We start from the raw sequence: 20,403 nt of genomic DNA, 5'->3' as shown, positions 1-20,403 counted from the left end.
ACATTGCTAAACATTCTGATGGTGATTATAATAAAGCAATAGTTTACATTGTTGTTAAGGATGTATCTAATAATGAGGAGAATGAATAGATGACACTTATCTCTTATGTTAGAAAACATGATACTTGGATCATAGATAGTGGTTGTTCCCATCACATCAACTCGTGACAAAACTAAGCTTGAACATATAGAACATTGTGGTTGTAAAAGTGTTAGATTTAGAAACAATGAACCATGTTATGTAAAAGGAAAAGGAACCATAGCATTGGCTAAATGAATAAAATGTAAGAACACTAATGACTGAGAAGAATAATGCACCCAAATATTGGAGAGAAACAATTGGTACAACAATTTAGACACTTAATCAAGTTCAATTGAAGAAAGGTACAAAAAAAACACCTGATGAATTATGGTATGCGTACAAGCCTAATATTTCTTATCTCAGAGTATTTGGAAGAAAATTTTATATCTTGAAAGATGTAAGGAAAGGAATGCTTGATGCAAAAAGTGATGAAGGTATATTCCTAGGGTACTCCACTAAAAGTAAGGCATACAAATGTTTGAATCTTGCAACTCAAAAAGTCATAGAATGTGTACATGTGAAGATTGATGAGTTTTCTGAAAGAAGTGAAGAACATAAAAGCAAGGAACCTAAGGAATATAGAAAGTTTTTTTACTATGAGGAGGAACTTGAGACTTTACCACAAATAGTTGGAGCCAATCAATGACAAAGTGAACCTAGAAAATCACTGGCAATACAACCTGAGTCATAGATAGTTCAACCCGAGTTGTAACCATAGGTAGTGAAACTCAAGATAGAGGTACTACAACTCAAGTCATAGTTAAAGGAACTCAATTTACAGTTAGATCAACCAAAGGAGCCAGATCAAAAGGCAAAAGATCATAGAGAACCAAGTGAACCAAGTTCATAATCAAGAAATAAAGATCAAAGACTTGAAAAATATGCTAGAAGACATCATGCACCTGAACAAATAATTGGAGGAGAGACAGAAGGCATACTAATAAGGAACAAAATAAAAGGTACATGTTTTCTTAGTGAATTTGAACCTAGATCTGTAAAAGATGCATTAGAAAATGAAGGTTGGATAGAGGCAATGAATGAAGAAATTGAGAAAATAGAAAAGAAAATAGCCTCATCTCTTGTATCTAGGCCTAAGGATAATAATGTGTTTGGTACAAAATGAATATTCAGGAATAAGTTAAATGAGAAAGCAAAAATATTAAGGAATAAGGCAAGGCTAGTATGCAAAGCTTATGCTCAAGAAGAAGGTATTGACTAAGGAGAAAAAATTTCTCCTGTTGTAAGACTTGAAGGAGTCATAATACCTCTAGCATATTGAACACAAAAAGGATTCAAAGTATATCAGATGGATGTTAAATCAGCTTTCTTGAATGGATTCCTAGAAGAAGAAGTCTACAATGAACAACCTGAAGGTTTCATTAATCCAAGAAAAAGAGATATGGTAAGTAAACTTCAAAAATCTTTATATGGACTAAAGAAATCTCCTAGATCATGGTATGAAAGGTTGCATGGGTATCTGGTAAGAATTGGTTTTGAAAAGACAAATGGTAATAGTAATTTGTATATTGAGGAAGAACCACAGGACAAGATATTGCTTGTAGAAATATTTGTTGATGATATCATATTTGGAGGACATGAGATGTTATGCAAGTCATTTGATGAAGAAACGGGGAAAGAATTTAAAATGTCTATGTTTTGGTCTTCAATTCCATCAAATGATGGCATATACATCACTTAGAGAAAATACATCAGGGAAACATTGAAAGCATTTGGAATGGAATATTCCAAACTAGTTGAAACATCTATATCTAATGAACGTAAACTTTCAAAGAATGATTATTCAAAAGAGCTAAATCAAACTACTTATAGATCAATGATTGGAAAACTTCAGTATGTGGTAAACACTAGACCTGATATTACATTGGTAATTATCATAGTTGCAAGGTAATCTGCTAATCCAAAAGAAAATCAAATGATCAAAGTAAAAAAAAATTTGAGGTACCTAAAAGGAACTGAAGAATATGGTTTATGCTATAAGAAATGAGAAAATATTGAGTTAACAAATTTTACTAATGCAGATTGGGAAAGAAGCATTGATGATAGAAAAAGCACTAGTGGAGGAACATTCTTTCTTGGAAAGAGGTTAGTATCTTGGACAAGCAAGAAGAAGAATTACATTTCTCAATCAACAGCAAAGACAGAGTATGTTGTTGCAGAAGTCAATTGCTCTAACATAACATGGATCAAGCAATTAATGTCAAGAAAAAAGTAGGTAATCAAGGAGCCAGTGGTTATCTACTAGAATAACAAAAGTGAAATCAATATATCCAAAAACCCTATGATGCATGCAAAGACAAAACACATTGCACTCAAGTATCATTTCTTAAGGGAATTGGTTCAAAACAAAGAGGTGAGATTGGAATTTGTGAACACCAAGGAGCAGATAGCAAATTTTTTACTAAGGCTTTACCTAAGGATGTAATTATGTATCTAAGAGGTAAACTTGGGGTTATTCCCCTATCTGATGCTCATTAAAGAAAAAGATAGTGGGGCATCAAGCAAGATTCATTGAAGATCTAACAGGTTAATATAGATTATCACACTTTAGGTGTGAAATGTAGAGCATATTGTATATGAATCAGTACAAAAGGTAGATAGTAATTTCAAATTTTGTATCCTTTGGCATTTGATGTTAAAGAGGGAGAGTTCAGTGTCAAAAAGGAATAGTGAGGGAGAGTTCAGTGTCAAAGAGAAATGAGAAGAGTTTTATATCTTAGAAGGAAGATATTTAGATGATGGAATCTATAGTAAAGAGGGAGAAAATTATAATAGTTCACAGCAAAGTGTTGATAGTGGAAGCAGTTAAGACAAATCCAAGCAAAATCTTAGAGGGAGTTGGTGTGGATGATAATAAAAATGAAACTAAGGATATTAAATAATTACTCATACTTTTATTATTGTATGTTAACATGTTATGTTACCATCAATGCCAAAGAGGGAGTTTTTTGGAAACAATTATTCAATTGTATATTGTCATTGGTGTTACAGAAATATCAGTATTAACCAAGCAATGAAGAGTTTGCAATATTCACCTTGCATATTTCAATACTGACCAAGCAGTTGAGTAAAGAAGAACTTTCACTATTAACCAAGTAGTAGGTTAGTCAAGGATATCCTACTTGGACTATTCATTGAGTTGTCAGGCATCAAAGGACTCACAATATTAATCGAGCGCTCAATCTCAGTATTGACTAAATGACAACATAATGTAATTATTTAATATTTAACTAATTGAAGCTGACTATTTGGATGTTTATTGATTATTTGGAAGGGTGTTCAAGCTAACTTATTTTAACCTATGATATACAAGAAAGGTCAAGTTGTGACAATAAAAGGTAGAAGTGGAATTTTGGAATAAGATGGCTATGTGAGCAAAGGAAAAACAAGAGTAGGAAAGTGTGGGAAATAAGAAGCAAAGAACATCTGATCAGTAAAGATCAAGAGATAAATGTAGAACAATGATCTAAATATGCAAAGATAGTTTCTTCATAAATCAGGTCAAACTATTGTTACCTTCTAACCATTGTAGCAATAAAGAAATCTCTTAACAGAGTTGACTTAATAGTCATATTGTAAATCCTCTATCAAGGTGACATTTCAAGATTGAAGTGTTTTAAGACCTCTAACCAGGCCACTCCTAAAAGGGTGATCTAAATCCTCTAACAAGGTCATACTTAATAATATATTTTGTGACCTCTCACAACATTGGCTCCTAATAAGGCTCACTTCATAAGAGTGAAAACTATTGTAACTAGTTACATGTTGGTTTTCCCAAATTGGGTTTCCACGTTAAATCTTGGTGTCATATGTGTTCCTATTATTTACTTCATGCTTTATGTTTCTATAACTAAGTTACTAAAGGCTAAAATAGATTAATAATCATAAGATTGCTTTGTTAACTGAGTGACAATATTATTCTAATGTTAACTTAGTTGTCTAGTATTGCATAATTAGTGGAAAGTTTTATTTGACATCTAGGGACAAGGAATTTGTTTTTTGTAATTGAGTCACCCCTCTACTCTTAATTACAGTCTTCATTTCCAATAGTTTCCTAGTTCTCCATCCTAAGAAAAAGGAATTTGGCTATGGAAAAAATGTAGAAGTGTGAAGATTATCAGAGAATAGACTCTAAAGAAGACAATAAAGTTATTTAGGAAGTTCTTGAGGAGTTGCAAAAAATGAAGAATGTGGGAGGACAATTAAATAAAGTTGAGCCAAAATACAATAGGGAACTAAAGTAGAACCAAAAAAATTGAAAATATTTCCAAGATGCTGAGCTCACCTCCTACATTGAAGCTATGAGTGGTTTCAATATATATCTTTTGTCTAGGTTTACCAATTCCTAGCATAAAGGTATTTTTTCTATTGGCAGTATTGAGTTTGTGGTGATGTCAGTGTTGATCTCAGATTGGTTTTGCGAAGTGAGTGTCAACACACTTAAGCCATTTACTTAGTTCATGCCAAACTAGTAATACATGTTGAGCACAACATATAAATGTTCTAGACCATGTCGAGTTGCAATGAGTGTTGAGTTACTCATGTGCCAAGTCACTCGAGTGTTGAGCAGGAGTAATTCAAGTGCTGAGTAAATAGTGGATGCCGAGCAATCCAGATGTCAAATTAGAAGTAGAAGTACAATATATGTCAAGCATCAGAGGCTTTATATGTCGAGTGACACAGTTTGGACTTTTTTTTGTAATTGTACAAACAACTATGTAAACCATTTTCAAGTTGACTTAAGGAGATAGTTTGATCTTTTGGAGATAAGGATGAATCTATATGTGGATGCCCCATGTAATCACATGTAGCCAATCAAAAAATGGGAAGGTTTAAGCAAAAAAATGGATGAATCTTAGCTGTAGATTCATACCTAACCCTAAGCCACCAGAGCCTTCTTAAGGAGGATGAAGCTCTAAAATCTTTGTGGTGTAATAAGGGGTGAATGGTTGAATTGAGGAAATGAACAAGATAGTTTGCAGAGCATTCAAGGTGACTTAGTAGTAAGAGTGAATTGAAAAATTGGTTAAGTGAAGAACAGAGGATAGAGAAGCATACAACATTGATATATCAGATTGTGAAGGATCAATCAGAGACTGTGTAGAGGTGATTTTCTATTAGGAAAGCAACTGCCAACCACAGGATCTATGCTGAGACATATTAATAGATGATTTTAGTTAAATATCTTAACAAAGTAGTCCTAATAGGCTATATGAAATCCTTTAACAAGGTTCTTACTTAATTGTCAATTGAATTCTTCTAACCAGGCACACTTCTAACAAGGTGTTGAAATCCTCTAACAAGGTGGGACTTAACAGTCTTTGTAAGCCTTTAACAGGGCAGGCCTTTCACAAGGTAGATCATGATTCATGGTCAAACCATTGTAACCTTAATTGGATACACTTTATTGCTGCAATAGTGAAGATTTGTGGGTGTCATCCTCGTCCTAGTTTTATCTTCTCACTTGAAGGGTTTCTAGGTAATCATATGTGGTGTTATGTGTGTGTTTGATTGCATGTTTACATGATTGATGCATATGCTTTATATGTTATTTTAGTATATTAATGCATGTAATGTATGAATGGTCAAAGTTTTATGGGTCCAAGTTTCAACTCCTGAGTCAACCCCCCTCAGAAGTTTACTCTCTTCCCACTTGTAATTCTAACAGCCAGAGCTTATTGTGGAAGCTACTGGTCTAAATTATTAAGGCCACTAGGTGGAAAGAAAAAGAAAAGGAAAGTACAACAATTACAAGAAAAAATTCTTCAGTAATAATGAGAAGCTAGAAAGAGTGAATGCAAAAATAGGTATGATTGTCCCTCCTCCTATTTTTTTATATGCCTCTGGATTATGAAATATTTTACTTGTGAAGGGATATTTAATCCTTAACATGCCTACCACTTTCCCCTATTGAATTTCCTATGCCATGGGGATGAAAATAATATCTCATTCTTTTTGGTTTACTCTTTAAAGGGTAGCATAGAAAATGGTGAAAACCCACCTCTCCATCAAGGGTTAATCTTTTTTGTATATCACCATGTGTTTGACCATCATCCAAGTTTTAGCAGAAGCCTAATCCATGGGAAAGGGAAAGAATGGATTGAGACCAGCTGGTCTATTAAAATTGAAGAATTAAACCCTACCTCTTTTGCAAGCCCCATCAAAGAGAGTTCTAACCCTAGGACCAAGAAAAAATACACTAAGGACCCTTTTTTTCTACTCATGGCTTTAAAAAATCCCTAGAGGAAGCCTTTTTCTCAAAAGTCCATCTAAGAGGAAAAATTACCCCCAAAGAAACCAACCTTGCCCCGCTCCAAAAAAGAGTAAGATAGAAAAATGCATTATAGATGTCAACAACCATGATTCTAAGCATGATGTGAGCAAGGATAGGAACATGATGGGGAAAGGAGGCCAACAAGAGGCTACCTCTACTAAAAGGAAATCAAAAATAATTGGAAAGAAAAAAGAACAAAATCAGCAGAAGGATGACAAGAAGGACATTCTAGAGGATATGAAAGAATTTAAGTTCCACAAACCTAAGAGTAAGAGAAAGGCTGAAATTGAAAACAAGGACATAGGATATGAAGACTACATATAGGAAGAGGAGGTTAGCTATGATGAAGATGATGAGGATGTGGACATGGTGAAACATGAGGCTATTATTGGAGTTAGCCTGGGAGGGGTAGCTGATAATCAGAATGATCTAGATGAAGTTATTGACACCAGGGAACAAAATCAGGAGGATAAAGCCTACACCAATGAAGAGAAAGAAAGGAGCATGGAAAAGGAAGCCATTATTTTAAGGGTTAAAGAGCTAGAGGATAACCTTCATGGTAAATTGGAAGCCATTTATAGGATACAATATATTCTCTAGAAAAACTATACAAAGATGTCATAACAAACATTGAGATGGGTGTCTTTATTGATACTATTTTCCATATCCAGAGGGAGATTATTGAAAAAATGGTTCTGGGGGTGGTCACAAACAAGAGTAGGATGTGCAAGAATAAGGAGGTGGACTCAACTGGTAAGGAGAAGGACAAGATATATGAGGTGAGAAACATTATAGATTGGCAAGGAGAGCTCGTCCAACTGATCGAGGAGTGGAATGACATTTAAAAAGTTTAGTCTCTCTTTCTATTTTAGTTTTGGGTTCATCTCTTACAAAGGTGTTAAGACTTTTATTAGTATTAAGTTTAAAATTTTTTATATTTTTATGAACTTACACTACTTTAAGACCTTTAATTTTTTGGTTGTTGAGAACTTGTGGAGTATTAAGACTTTAAGTTGTCACACCTATGTTATTGGCAGATAGTTAATCAATTCCTATATTTTGGATAGATTTATATGGTTGGAAGTTGTTCTTTTGGATTTTAGTTTGATGCAATCTTCTATCAATTTAATTTTTTCTCTTGTGATCGGTATGAGTAGTAGTGATAGTTCTTGGATATTTTTTATTATTTTGAGGACTGACTTGTATGTTGGTTTTGGTCTTTCTGGCTAGCTTTTCTATTGTAATGGTCCTGGGATGTGCCTATTTATATTTTTTATCTTTGGGTTCAAGGCCCTCTCCCTGCCTCCTTTATCAAAAACAATATATATAATAAAAATACTAGTTTTTAAAATATATAATAAAAATGTTTTCTCCTCAACTACAACAAATTGGGAGGATACAGAAAAGGATGTTCCTAAGGAAAAGGAGGACAAGAAAGGGTAGGAAGAGGGCATCTAGCCTTGGTTTTTTTTTCTCTGAGGTTTATATGCTCATTGCTATGAACTTGGTACCCCTTGGGGGGTTTAGTTTTTATGTTTATGTCAATTAATAGCAACGTTTTGTTTAGGAGTTGTTGGTTTATTTTACATTTTTTTATGAATATTAGGTTAAGGACAGATAATACCGTCAATTATGCTAGGGACATATTTTTCTTTTTGAAGTTTAAAGATGGCATAGGGTAGATAACTAGGAGGTTACCTCGAGCTCATTCTTCAACCTTTTTGTTACTTGGGGCAGCCCCCCATCTTTTCTTGACTACAACAAATTGGACAATCAATCATTGCAAATTGGTAAGGAAACAATAACCCATTGAATAATACAATTGAGAGATCAAATTCCTTATAAGAAAAACTCTTTTTAAAAAGACATGTTATTTGAAAAGATTTTTCTATATAAAATAGATTTGCTATAAATAAGATTTATTTTTTAAATATATATTTTGAAAAATTTTTCCATATAAAATTATTTTTTTATTAAGATATTTAAGAAACATAATGCTTGAACCAATCTCTCACCCTCTAAGATGCTTCATTGCTCTACTTCCTTTTAACCTTTGCAATATCTATCATTGAAATGTCTTTTTAACAAATAAAATAAAATAAAATCTAATATAGTCACTATGTATAAAGGAATAATGAAATTAATGATCCAATGTACAATTGAAATTAAAGCTCAATTTCGTTGAGTAATAAAAATGTAAGGGCTAAAGTCATGTTGTATTAAAGGCAAATTTGGAATAAATGATTGTTGCTAGTGTACCCAAGGATGGCTAAGGCTTGAACCAGCACCTGTCTTTTTCATATGTATTTACAATGGAATCCTCTCCTCTACCACCAATAACCCCATCATGGTTCGCGTGATTAATTTAGGGAAATCAAAAGGAGAAGAAGATGATTCCTGAAGATCTCTAAGTATGCTTAGAGGAAGAATTTGATGCAGAGAATCGGGGAGATTATGATAATTTCGAGCCAATGGCAGAGATCTAAATGTTCATAACGGAAGAATTTGATCCATAGAATTCAGGGAGAAAATGATGATTTTGAGCCAATGGCAGAGATCTAAATGTTCTTAACGGAAGAATTTGATCCAGAGAATTCAGGGAGAAAATGATGATTTTTGAGCCAATGGCAGAGATCTAAATGTGCTCAATCGAAGAATCGGGGGAGAAAATGACGATTTTGCTCAAATATGCTTAAATAAAAGTAATCGGTAAGCAGGGTCATGGATGGATGGAATTTGATGATAGCGGCCGTTGCCCCACGCACGATCCGCTTGGAATGTAAGCTAATATGCAAATTCAACAACGGATCTCAAGCTTGTGGTGAATCTCTTTGACTTACTACGAGACTGACTGGCTTTCTTTTGTTGATTGAATAACGAATAACTGACTGCCAGGAACTGTGGTGAGATACAGAGGAATATTTGGAAGATAACAAAAAGATTTCTTTTGAATCACTAATTCCACACTTGACGGTGGAATATCATCTCCCTGGAATGAGAACGAAGACAGAACCTTTGACGATCGCTGTTTTGATTTAGGGTTTCAGCAAGGATGGAGAATAATGGAGAAAAGGTAGTATGTATCTTGGTCGACGAGAACCTTTTGACGGGAAAAATTCCGTCAAGAATTCATGGAGTGGGGTCGGGTATCTCGTAGTTTCATTTAAGAACGGCGACAATAACATGGTGGGGAGACGAATCCCCGTAGCCGAAAGAAGCCCTGAACAACTTGTCATTAAGCCGGTACACTCATTTTTTTCGAAAACAGTGGAGCAAGTGTGTAGCAGCTGTCTAATCACAAGCGCAAAAAACAAACGTCCTCTTCTGTAAGGACTTTCGCAATGCCATGTTTTATCCACTGTGTCCACTGGCCTAGGGCATTGAAGGAATCCGGCGGTAACCGCCCTCAGAAAGGACGGTCAAGATGCAGAAATTCACTTTATTCGCCGGGTAAAGGGAAGAACCCGCCGCCTTTCGCAGAAATTACCAATCCTGGTGGGGTTTTTTTTGGTATTAACAAACATTTGTTATGGCTATGCCGGCCGTCTGTGGCAGGCATGCTTATGGATGGTAATTAAGGGAATGTATGATTATTCGAAACGGGTTTGTTGTGGGGTTTGTCCTTGGGAAAGGCGCTCTGGTAAGCGCTCACACACACAGATAGCCACACGTACAGCGGGGCCATGGCCGTAACATTTGGGGGCATTTTTCTAAGTTTCTCCACACTCCTCCGTTCTACCGCGTCCGAACCCTAGAAAATGTGATTAACACCAAAATAGCTAGGCCCCCCACTCCCACTGCAGGCGCGAATCCATTCTATCATATCCAACTACTGTTCCCCTATCATTAGCGGCTTCTTCATTATCATCATCATCCCCATCATCTTATGTTCATTCATTTGGCAGATTCCGTGCTTTATTCCCTCCGGAGTAGTTTTTAACCCCGCAGATCTTCGGGTTTCAGGCACACATTCACTCGCCTTCCAGCCTTTTAGCCTCCCTTTGTATTTCCTTGCTTTCCGGACGCCTTAATTGCCACAGAGTCGAGGCCGGGCGGCTTTTCTGTGGTTGGATCTGGAGAAATCGGCTGCAAATACTCAGCTGTTTTTCGCCCCCTTTCCCTCCTCGATTTCAGCATGTCAAGCGGATTCGATATGGGGTCGGAACAATTGTGCTATGTTCACTGCACCTACTGTAACACTGTCCTCGCGGTAAAGTGTTATTAACAATTATTGCTTGTGAAATCTCCGTCTCTGTGGGCTTGCAAGATGTGACTGTAATTTTTGTTTATTATGCTCCATAACTATTGACCGACTTTCATTTTCTTTCCTTCTTTAAAGTTATCTCTGTACTTGTAGACTTTGTGGTAGAAAGTGACCTCAAAAGTTGCATTGAAACTGACTCTCTGTGAAAGGATCTCCTCAAGTAATTTTGGTAAATGTCGTTGTAACGTGTAGCTAAATCTTGCTTGCAATGTTAGCGTCCATTTTGAGGCTAAACGATAAACGCTAACTGCTAAGCAAAATGTAAAATGGAAGGCAGTGTGCGACGTCCTCTACGACGTTTCTTGTTGAGATTTCGTCATCGTCTCGTGATTGACGCGGATAATATCAAATCCCCACGAATATAAACGAGAAAATGAAAATATTGGCTGTTTTTTTCACTGTTTTATTGAAGTTTTGCTGTAACTTCAATGGAGTCGAAGATTTTTGCCTTATAGGCCGATTTTCTAGTTTTTAAGTGCTCGTTATTATTTTAAGAGAAAGGATCTAAGAGTGATGTGCTTTCCAGGTGAGCGTTCCTTGCAGCAGCTTGTTCAAGATTGTGACAGTTAGATGTGGCAATTGCACCAACCTTCTGTCAGTAAACATGGCAACGTTGATTCAGTCGCTACCACAGCAGTCGGCCCAGGTACATACTCTCTCTTACTTCGAGTATTTACATCCTTTTTCTTTCCCTCGCATAGAGTAGCGGATCTTTTGTTTTCGGTAAAAATGGAGTAGATCCTGCAACTTTATTACTGTGAGCTCATGAATTTAGTAACGTTTGTGAGATGTTTCCGTCGCAGGTCCAGCAAAGGACAAGAGCTAGTTAAATGTTTGTGAATTTCTGAAATATTCGATAATGTCAGTTTCTAGAAGTAGTGGTCGAATCTAACTCTATATAAACGCTGGAATAGTGGTTAAGCTCTATCGCTCAATTTTGAACAATGTTTCCTGACTTAATAGTTGAAGAAAACTTGTGCAGTTCGTCAGTTCACATTACTTCCATCATAATTCTAGTCATAGAGATATTATGTTTTAAATGGCGTTCCTTGTACCCCTGATAACAAAGTTTTGTTCGAAAGTGATAGGAGAATGACATTTAATTGTAAGAAGAGAATCGCTGTAAGAATCTTGGACCAGTTACGACCTGAATTTGCTGTGAATAAATCCCCATACAACTGCATTTCAAACACTGCAAAATATTCTTGCTGCATAAATAGTCTTTACGGTCGTCTAAAGAGTCTTCGAATCTGAAATCTAAATTGACTGACGAACATTTTCTTTTTCCCTTTTTACAACTGCACTATATTCCCTATCTTATGCTGATATTGACACAAAATTTTGAGGAATCCTCATTGTGTGTTTGTGATGAATTCCAACAGCAGAACCAGAATATCAGCGCATATGAGAGCAGTTCTGCATCGTCTTCGATCACTACATTTAACGAGGGAGGTATGATGTCTTATTCAGAAAGCGAGGAAAGCAGGACTTCCTCCTATAGACGTTAGTCTCTCCGTCCATGGCAATTTAGAATCCTTGCCGATAAAAGAATAAGATTTTGTGCTCCACTGCATAGATTTTGAACTTTCATTTGAATTGACCGGATATGGAGAATTTTTAAGATGTTTATGTCTGGAATCTTCTACTACAAGAACAAGAAATGAAATTAGGGTAAATTATGGGAGTTCGTTATTAATGTGTTCATACTTTGTTGCAGAACCGGAGAAAAAGCAGCGCGTTCCATCTGCTTACAATCGTTTCATCAAGTAAGAATGATTTGTAATTGCACAAAGAAGAGTTGCAAATCTTTATTGACTGTGCCCACAAAACAATTCATTTAGATTCGCTTGTTTGTGACATCTACTTTTTGCGACGCAGAGACGAAATTCAGAGGATCAAAACTGCTACTCCAGATATAAGTCACAGAGAGGCTTTCAGCAGAGCTGCCAAAAACGTAAGATATTATTACATCAATGCGAATGTTTCCGAAGGGTTGATTTGTTTATGCATTACCCTTATAAACCGATTGAAACCTTTTAAGGCCATGGAGGATTTATCATATTGTGTATGATTTATTTTCAGTGGGCTCATTTTCCAACCATTCATTTCGGGTCCATGCTGGATAACCGCAAGCAATCTAAAGTTTCTGAGGTAATATGCAAACATATTTCTCTTCATCCTCTAATTATATATATAATATGAAGTTTGATTTCTACTAGACAGTGGTTATTATTCAGATTCTCACCGTAACTGGACACATATGGTCATTTCTATATAATTTGAAGTTTGAAGTTTAGGTCTTGAATTGTGAGAGTTATAATAGAACTGCTGTGTTTAAGGAAAAGTGTGTTTTAGATGTAGATAAAGGAAGAACTTTAAAATTTATAATTTGAAATTTTGAAATTACAAATTAACGAAAGCTGTGTTAATTATTTATAAACGTGGATTATTAAATGTGATGGATTTTGAGCTGACAAATTATATTATTGTTAAATAAAAGTTTTGAAATGAGAATTGTGTTATTATCTTTTAGAATGATGATGGTGCAATGTGATCAGAAATCTTTATGTAAAAAATACAATTAAATGTAGAAATAATTTGTGTTAAATTAATATTTAATAAAGTAACAAATCTTTTAAATTTCTGATTGATAATTTTATTAATTATTTTCTAATATAGCTCATTAAATTTAATAAAAAATATATAAATATTTCACAATAAATTTATATTATGAACATCAGATATTTGACAAATCATATTGTTTTATATATATATATATATATATATAACTGTCTAGATAATTGAATCTGGTCAGAATTATTGTTAGAGTAATAGAGACGATTGAAAGTAAAATCTTACACTGTACAAACCTCATACCTTGCAAGATGTCTACCGAAATGGTTGAAGAGCATTTCTACACCTCTATCAAAAGCGCAGTTTTTATCCTTTGCATGACTGAAATAGCAATTTTTCTTTGCTGCTTTTAATTGAATATATCTCCCAGTCTTTATGGTGTCATTAAAGAAAACAAGTCAAATGCCTCTCCACCTATTGAGCTTTTCTTGGTGCAAGTCCTTCTTGAGAGTTATTATTTGATTCAAAAGAAGAAGAAGAAATGATGTATTAGCCTTGGTGGAACAGTAGTAAAATGCTCCCTTGAGAAATGGGCTTACTTTCTTAAAACTCTACCCTTTAAAGCTTACGATACAGACAGTAGTTTGTTTGTTTAAACAATGAGCATTTAGGGACTTCCTACGCAGTGGTGTACAAAAGCAATACTTATTCAATCCGGAATGTATTCCATTGAATCGTTTTACTGTGTTCTACCTTCATTTTCTGTTTAAATTAAATTCAAATCAGCTTTTTACATTCCCTAAACTAAAGTCACTTGACTGGGTATAAGCAGAAACGACCGTCCATTATCCTGTAGCAGATGAATTCTACTTCATCAGATTGTCTGATGACCATAATTTGGTCATCTGTGATAATTTTTCATCAAAATTGTGTAGATAAATTTTAATATCGATGTTTCGGGCCATTCATGATATGTTTTCTGGTAAAGGATCATAACCTACGCCTGAAACATCCATATTAAAAATTTATGTAGACAGTTTTGATCAAGCGGCATAATTCTGATCAAGTTTATTATATACAACCCATATGCGAAATAATGTGTAAACGTCTTGCAAATAAATGTTTACTGCTTTGGTTTTCGTTTTCCTTTACTTGTTTTTTTTCTGTGAGCTTAAACCTAGAATAAGTTGCAGCTCAACTTTTTCCATACGCTTATGTTTTGTAAGCCACCCGTCAATGTTACAGTGTGACTAACATTCTCCATTTTCCTGTTCATTCTGGTTTACATGAAGCAGTCCAACTCACAGAAAAATTGAAGACCCGCCAGATTCATGGAGCTTGTCGTATAGTAAGTTCAATCAAAATTAGCCCAAGTTGACAAGTATTGCCAATTATTTTGCATCATGTAAATGATGGACTATATACAGAATGCCCATTGGCTCCTACCTTTACAATGTTTTCAATTAATATAAGATCCTTACACAGAAAATTTAATTGCAATCCTTTTTTTCTCTTCTAGGAAGGAATACAATTGTTTAGGTCAAACTGGGCGTTATGAGTTAACTAAATAGTAAACTACAATTTGGAAATGGTGGCAAACGATTCATTGTGAATTCCCTGGATTCTTAAGCCTATGGTCATTCTTTAATCACTACAACTATCTAGAAGTAAAATAGATAAAACTGTAACTACAATATGCAATCTGTTTTTCTTCTTCTGGATAGCTTTGATCGTCAAATATGGCGTTTTTTCATTCACAACGTTCACGCTGTTTATTACGTTGTTTCTTTAATTATTCATGGTTTTGTTTCAATTCTCTTATTTCCATAAACCAAGCGTTTGCTCCTTTACAATCCAAGCTGTACTGATCTTTTTCTTTTACCAAGCTCAATTTGAATTAACATCTGGAATTTGACTCATGTGCAGGAGGATGTTCTAAACGCAGAAGCTATCTGCAAATGATTGGTTCATGTTTTCCATATTTCTCTGCTCGCAGTCGTTTTCAAGATTTCTTAGACATGTTGCTGTGTAACTTAGATTAATTGTTGTCGCACTGGAAGTGGAGCTCAGATATTCAGAGTTGTGCTTGCTTGCTTGCTTCCTCTTATTGATTGTGATTATCCATCAAGCTTTTCAGTTGAAATTTGAAACCAAGAAACAGAAACAAGATGCTGTTATCCATATTCAATGTTACTGCAAAATATATAGGCTGAATTGTAGCACAAGGCAGGTTTTAGTTGCAGTAATGAATATGAATCAAAGTTCCAAAACACTATTCACCATTGTCATGACATTTGTTTGCCTGTAACATCGATCATGGACTACATTTTAAGAATAGCCTGTACTTGATATATATAAATATAATATAGAATTGTTGATATTGCATGGACGTTTTTACTTACCACATTCCAGTTTAGATACATCGGAAATGTGTAAACAAATTGAATCCATGTGTTTAAGTGTAGAGTTTCAAAACGTCAGTTCTACTTACATTTATTTTAGATAGTGAAATTCGCTGATTTGCAATTTATATAGGTAATGAAATTTTATGTCTGGCTTTTTTACGATAGTGGATCATTAAGTGGGATTGGAAAATTTGATGTAAATATATTATATAATAGAATATCTCAATAATTATAATTAGTAATATGAATTGTAGAAATATAATATGAAACATTGAAGCAAACAGTATCATACAATAAAATCTAAACGTAAGCACAATAAATAATAAGAATTGTACTATTATTACTTTTTACAACTGATTGCTAGTGTGATCTGAAACAATGATGCAAACACTATTATACAATAGAATTTAGAAGCAATCACAATTGACAATAGGGATTGTGAAATTATAGTATTATTAATTTTTCATATTATTCTTCCACATGACAGATCACACTTTGAAACAAACACTATCATATAATAGAATATTTAATATTATTAATTTTCCATATTATTCTCATGTATCTTGTGCAAATAGATCTAATTGATTTATAAATCTCTATTACAACTATTATATAATGATTCAACTTTATTGCTGATTAAAAGTTTTCATAGAATGTCACAAAATTTGACAAGCCTGAAAAAATATTATCTATTTAATAAAACATATTTTTTTGAAGTATTAGATAGCAGCTAATAAAGACAAGAGTTGACCCCAAAGAACAAAAAGGCTGAAGAATCAATCAGAGGTTACCTCCCAATTATCTACCCTATGCCATCTTTAAACTTCAAAAAATAAGATATTTCCATAACATAATTGATGGTACTATCAGTCATTAAGCTAATATGCAAAAATGACTATAAAATAGACTAGCAACACCTAAACAAAATGCTTCTATTAATTGAAATAAACATAAAATCTAACACCCTGTGGGGTACCAAGTTCATAGTTATGAACATAAAAACAACACCAAAAAAAAAAAAAAAAAGGCTAGGGCTGGTTGCTCTCTTCCTGCCCATTATTGTCCTCCTTTTCCTCAAGAACATCCTTGTTCGCATCCTCCCCCTCCACCTTAACTAATTTGTCTAGGATGGTCTTTAGCCAGTCCTTTGCCAAAAACTCATAGATGGATCAGGTTGTCTCGATAGCTTTTCCCATGTCCTTCTCCTCCTTACTGACCTACATATTAATTACTATATAAAATATGATTTCTAGGATGGTTAGGGAAACTTGGATGAGAATGAAAGTAATATTATCCCTAATTTTATCATTTCTTAACATATTTAATTTTTTATTAAGGGAAAATTGGTTTTGCACAGATCAAAAACTAAAAGTCGTAAAAACCAAAATTAAAATATCATCATTATGAAAATAGATGAAATAGAAATCAAGACAAGGATCGAACACCAACCAACTATCAAACAAAAAGAGAACAAAGCCTCTAATATAACTATAGTCATTGAACCATAAACTAGTCTTTCTTAATGCTAACACTGTTTGTCAAGAGGAGTAGCAGTTTTGTCCTTACTCCTCAATGTCATAGTAGGACCCAAACTAGATTCAAGGTCATCCTAACATTAAGATCCTTGGTAGTTGCATTGGTAGTATTCAGTATTAGTTGTAAAAGATTTCAAAATTGAAAAAAGGAGAAATACTTTTGAAAAGGGGATGAACTATTAGAAAGTAATGTCCACCAATACAACTAGGGGGAGGGAAGAAGTCATATGTTTAATCAAACTTAACTTATCATATCCAACTTTAATAATTGATAAAAGTGAATAACACCAAGAGATAGAAAATACACAATGACACAATGATTTGTTAACAAGAGAAACCCTTTATTAGAGGGAAAACCTTGGTGGGGGTGGAATCCACAATATGATGTACTAATATAAAAATTCCTTGGAAGAGGATATGACTTTGTAAAGAGCCAATTCTATATAATCAATATGTATGAGTCCATGTTAGGAGACTCTGAATCCTAATCTGAATATTCTATCCCTATTTGGAGCACAAAGAGAACTGTTGAACCCACTATTCAAATTGCTTCAAAACTATTACACAAAATAGATCTCTAGGATAACATATCCAACTAGTGAACTTACCAATATAACAACCTCTTTGCCAATATGGTTCTTTTGAAGTTACAAATAAATATCAACATCATCCTTTTCTTTTCTCTTATCAAATTTGCATCATCTAATCACATCCACATCAATACAATACAATGTAATACTTATAATCAAGAAAATATCCTTACCTTTATGCCTTGTCCTAGTAACTAATTGAGCCAGCCTATGAGGTATTTCCTAATATAAAATGATTAATATAGGACTTTGATAAGATACTACAATAAGGTTTCATATAATAGAACACACTTTAGAACTTCTAGTATAAGTCTCATCACCAGAGTTGGTATACAGTGAGCATATCACATGGTACACTTTAGGGACCTTCACTAAATAATTTCCAAAATCTTCTAACATGAACATAGCATAAAAAATACTCCTTCAATCGTGATATACGATTTCTTACCTTGATTTCATATAATTTATTAGATACAATTGAATTACTAGTAAACAATTTCCTATACACTTTGCCTACAACTAGTCTTCACTAAATTAACAAAAACTAGCTCGATTATTCATATTAACATGATAGAACACAAATATAGTATTTGAACACATCCATGAATATTAATATAAGCTCACATATCTTAAATATTCATATCCAAACCATGGTGATCAAATCTACCACTATAGTCTATCACATACCTAAACACTTATATGTTGACATCAATAAAAAACAAGTCATGAATGCAACACATAAGAACCCAATTTAAGAGCCAAGAACTCAAAAATATCCCAACAATCTCCTACTTTGGTACACACTCAACAAGCTCCTCCTTTGGAATTGATGACCAATATGATGAAAAATAATGGATACCACATAATCTTTAACAATCTTCCCAAAACATATAATCCCCATTGACATCTATCCTCTAAAATACTCTCCTACATAGGTATTACTCATCCTTACTTAAAAATTTGCAACCTCTAACCATAGGTGTACTAATTTGTTTATATTTTCCCAATCTAAATCTTGTTAATAGATCTTTAAGATATTTTATCTATGATATAAAATTACCATCCTTACTCAGATTTATTTGCAATCCCAAGAAATACTTCATTTCACCAATCATAGTCATTTAAAATTCATTCTTCATTTCTTCAGAGAATCTCTCACTAGTCTCATAATTTCCTCCAAAGATAATATTATCAACAAATACTACAATTATCAATAAACCATCTAAATTCTTTATTAATTACATGCTACAATTTGCATTAGTTTTCTTGAATCCCAAGCTTATCAGATGCTTTTTGAATCTTGCATACCCTTTTTTAGGAGCCTATTCAATTCATATTATATATATTTTTAATTTTGTAAACCATGTGTTGTTCTTTAGTGAGGGGAAACCATCTGGTTGTTTAATATAGACTTCTTCATCAAGTTAGACATTCAAAAATATTGAATTAACATCCATCTAATATACCTTGAAGTTATTGTTAGATGCATAAGCCAAAAACATTTTGACTACTCCAAGTCTTTTGCCATGGAAAAAGTTTCTTCAAAATCAATTCTTTCATATTGTGAGCATTCTTTACATGTACCAACCTTGCTTTCTTTCTCACCACTTTACCTTGTTCATTTATCATGTTCCTAAATACTAATTTAGTGCCAATAACATTGTTGTCTTTAGATCTAGGGACCAATTCTCAAGTCTTATTATTTTCTAACTGTTCAAGTTCTTCTCTCATATCATTCATTTGATATTCATATTTGCATGCCTCATCTATTATCTTAGGTTCAACTTGTGAAATCAAACACATTTCTTCATTGATTTTTTCCTTTTCCCTCACTCATTTGTTTTTACTTCAAATGATCTATTTTTCTGGATGATTTTTTTAACATATTTTGGTTTTCTTTGTTCTTGTATCATTTTTTCTTCTATAGCCTCTTGTTTATATTCATATATAGGTTCCTTAATAGGCACCTATAAATATGTATCTATCTCATAGAATAGTTCTTATTCTGTATTATGATTATGATGTCTTTGACTTGTTCTTCCTTAATTATTAGAATCATAATCAAGTGTTCTCTTTTGTATCCTGAATTTTTTGTCAACTCTTAAATTTGCACTCTTGACTATTATTCTCAATCTATGATTATAACATCTATATGATTTTCTCTTTAGTGAATAACCAAGAAATATACCTTCATCACTCATAGGATCAAACTTTCCTATGCCATTCTCTCTCTTGATATAACATTTTCTTCCTAATATTATAAAATATTTCATAGTAGATATATGTCCAAACCAAATTTCATAAGGTATCTTACTAGTGTCTTTCTTGATATAAACTATGTTCATAGTGTATACTCGTGTAGTAACAACTTCTCTCCAATGGATATGTGACACATTTCCTTCAAGAATCTCCACTCTATATGCTTTACTTACTAATATGTTCCTTCATTCTACTATGATATTCTATTGTGATGTTTTACAATCTCAAAGTCATCTCTTGATTCCATTATCCTCACAAAAATCATTTAACTAATTTGATGTAAACCCTTCTCCTCTGTCTAATCTTAAATATTTAATTGTCAATCCTTTAAAATCACCTTAGAAGGTTTCATAATCTTTGTCAAATATCTTACTACATTGCTAATACATATCTTGACAATGTT

General features: G+C 33.6%; 1 protein-coding gene across 8 annotated transcripts; it reads left to right on the top strand.

Moving 5' to 3' along the window:
* Nucleotides 1–10,338: 10,338 nt before the first annotated feature.
* On the top strand, nucleotides 10,339–15,589 carry LOC149552873 (axial regulator YABBY 5-like). Of its 8 annotated transcripts, none has more exons than XM_089788412.1 (8): nucleotides 10,339–10,583; nucleotides 11,164–11,283; nucleotides 12,023–12,089; nucleotides 12,355–12,403; nucleotides 12,516–12,591; nucleotides 12,720–12,788; nucleotides 14,507–14,559; nucleotides 15,138–15,589. In XM_089788412.1, exons 1-7 carry the CDS (start codon nucleotides 10,509–10,511, stop codon nucleotides 14,525–14,527), a joined length of 477 nt encoding a protein of 158 aa, XP_089644538.1. In that variant the 5' UTR covers nucleotides 10,339–10,508; the 3' UTR covers nucleotides 14,528–14,559; nucleotides 15,138–15,589. The 8 variants fall into 8 exon arrangements, with proteins under 8 accessions (XP_089644538.1, XP_089644533.1, XP_089644537.1 ...); XM_089788407.1 differs by having other exon boundaries at nucleotides 12,023–12,140; XM_089788411.1 differs by having other exon boundaries at nucleotides 12,020–12,089.
* Nucleotides 15,590–20,403: the final 4,814 nt, after the last annotated feature.

The sequence above is a fragment of the Cupressus sempervirens genome, chromosome 6 (genome assembly GCF_028749045.1).
Source record: "Cupressus sempervirens isolate cs-2001-9-10 chromosome 6, ASM2874904v1, whole genome shotgun sequence".
NCBI classification, from domain to species: domain Eukaryota; kingdom Viridiplantae; phylum Streptophyta; class Pinopsida; order Cupressales; family Cupressaceae; genus Cupressus; species Cupressus sempervirens.
Note: the sequence above shows the minus strand (reverse complement) of the source record. Positions and strands in the feature narration are given on the sequence as shown.

Bases quoted from the DNA above. Each gene is read 5' to 3' on its own strand.
- LOC149552873 (XM_089788404.1), top strand. From the start codon at position 10,509: ATGTCAAGCGGATTCGATATGGGGTCGGAACAATTGTGCTATGTTCAC. The intron at 10,584-11,163 runs GTAAAGTGTTAT...TGTGCTTTCCAG, and splicing joins ACTGTAACACTGTCCTCGCG to GTGAGCGTTCCTTGCAGCAG. The intron at 12,141-12,354 runs GTTAGTCTCTCC...ACTTTGTTGCAG, and splicing joins CAGGACTTCCTCCTATAGAC to AACCGGAGAAAAAGCAGCGC.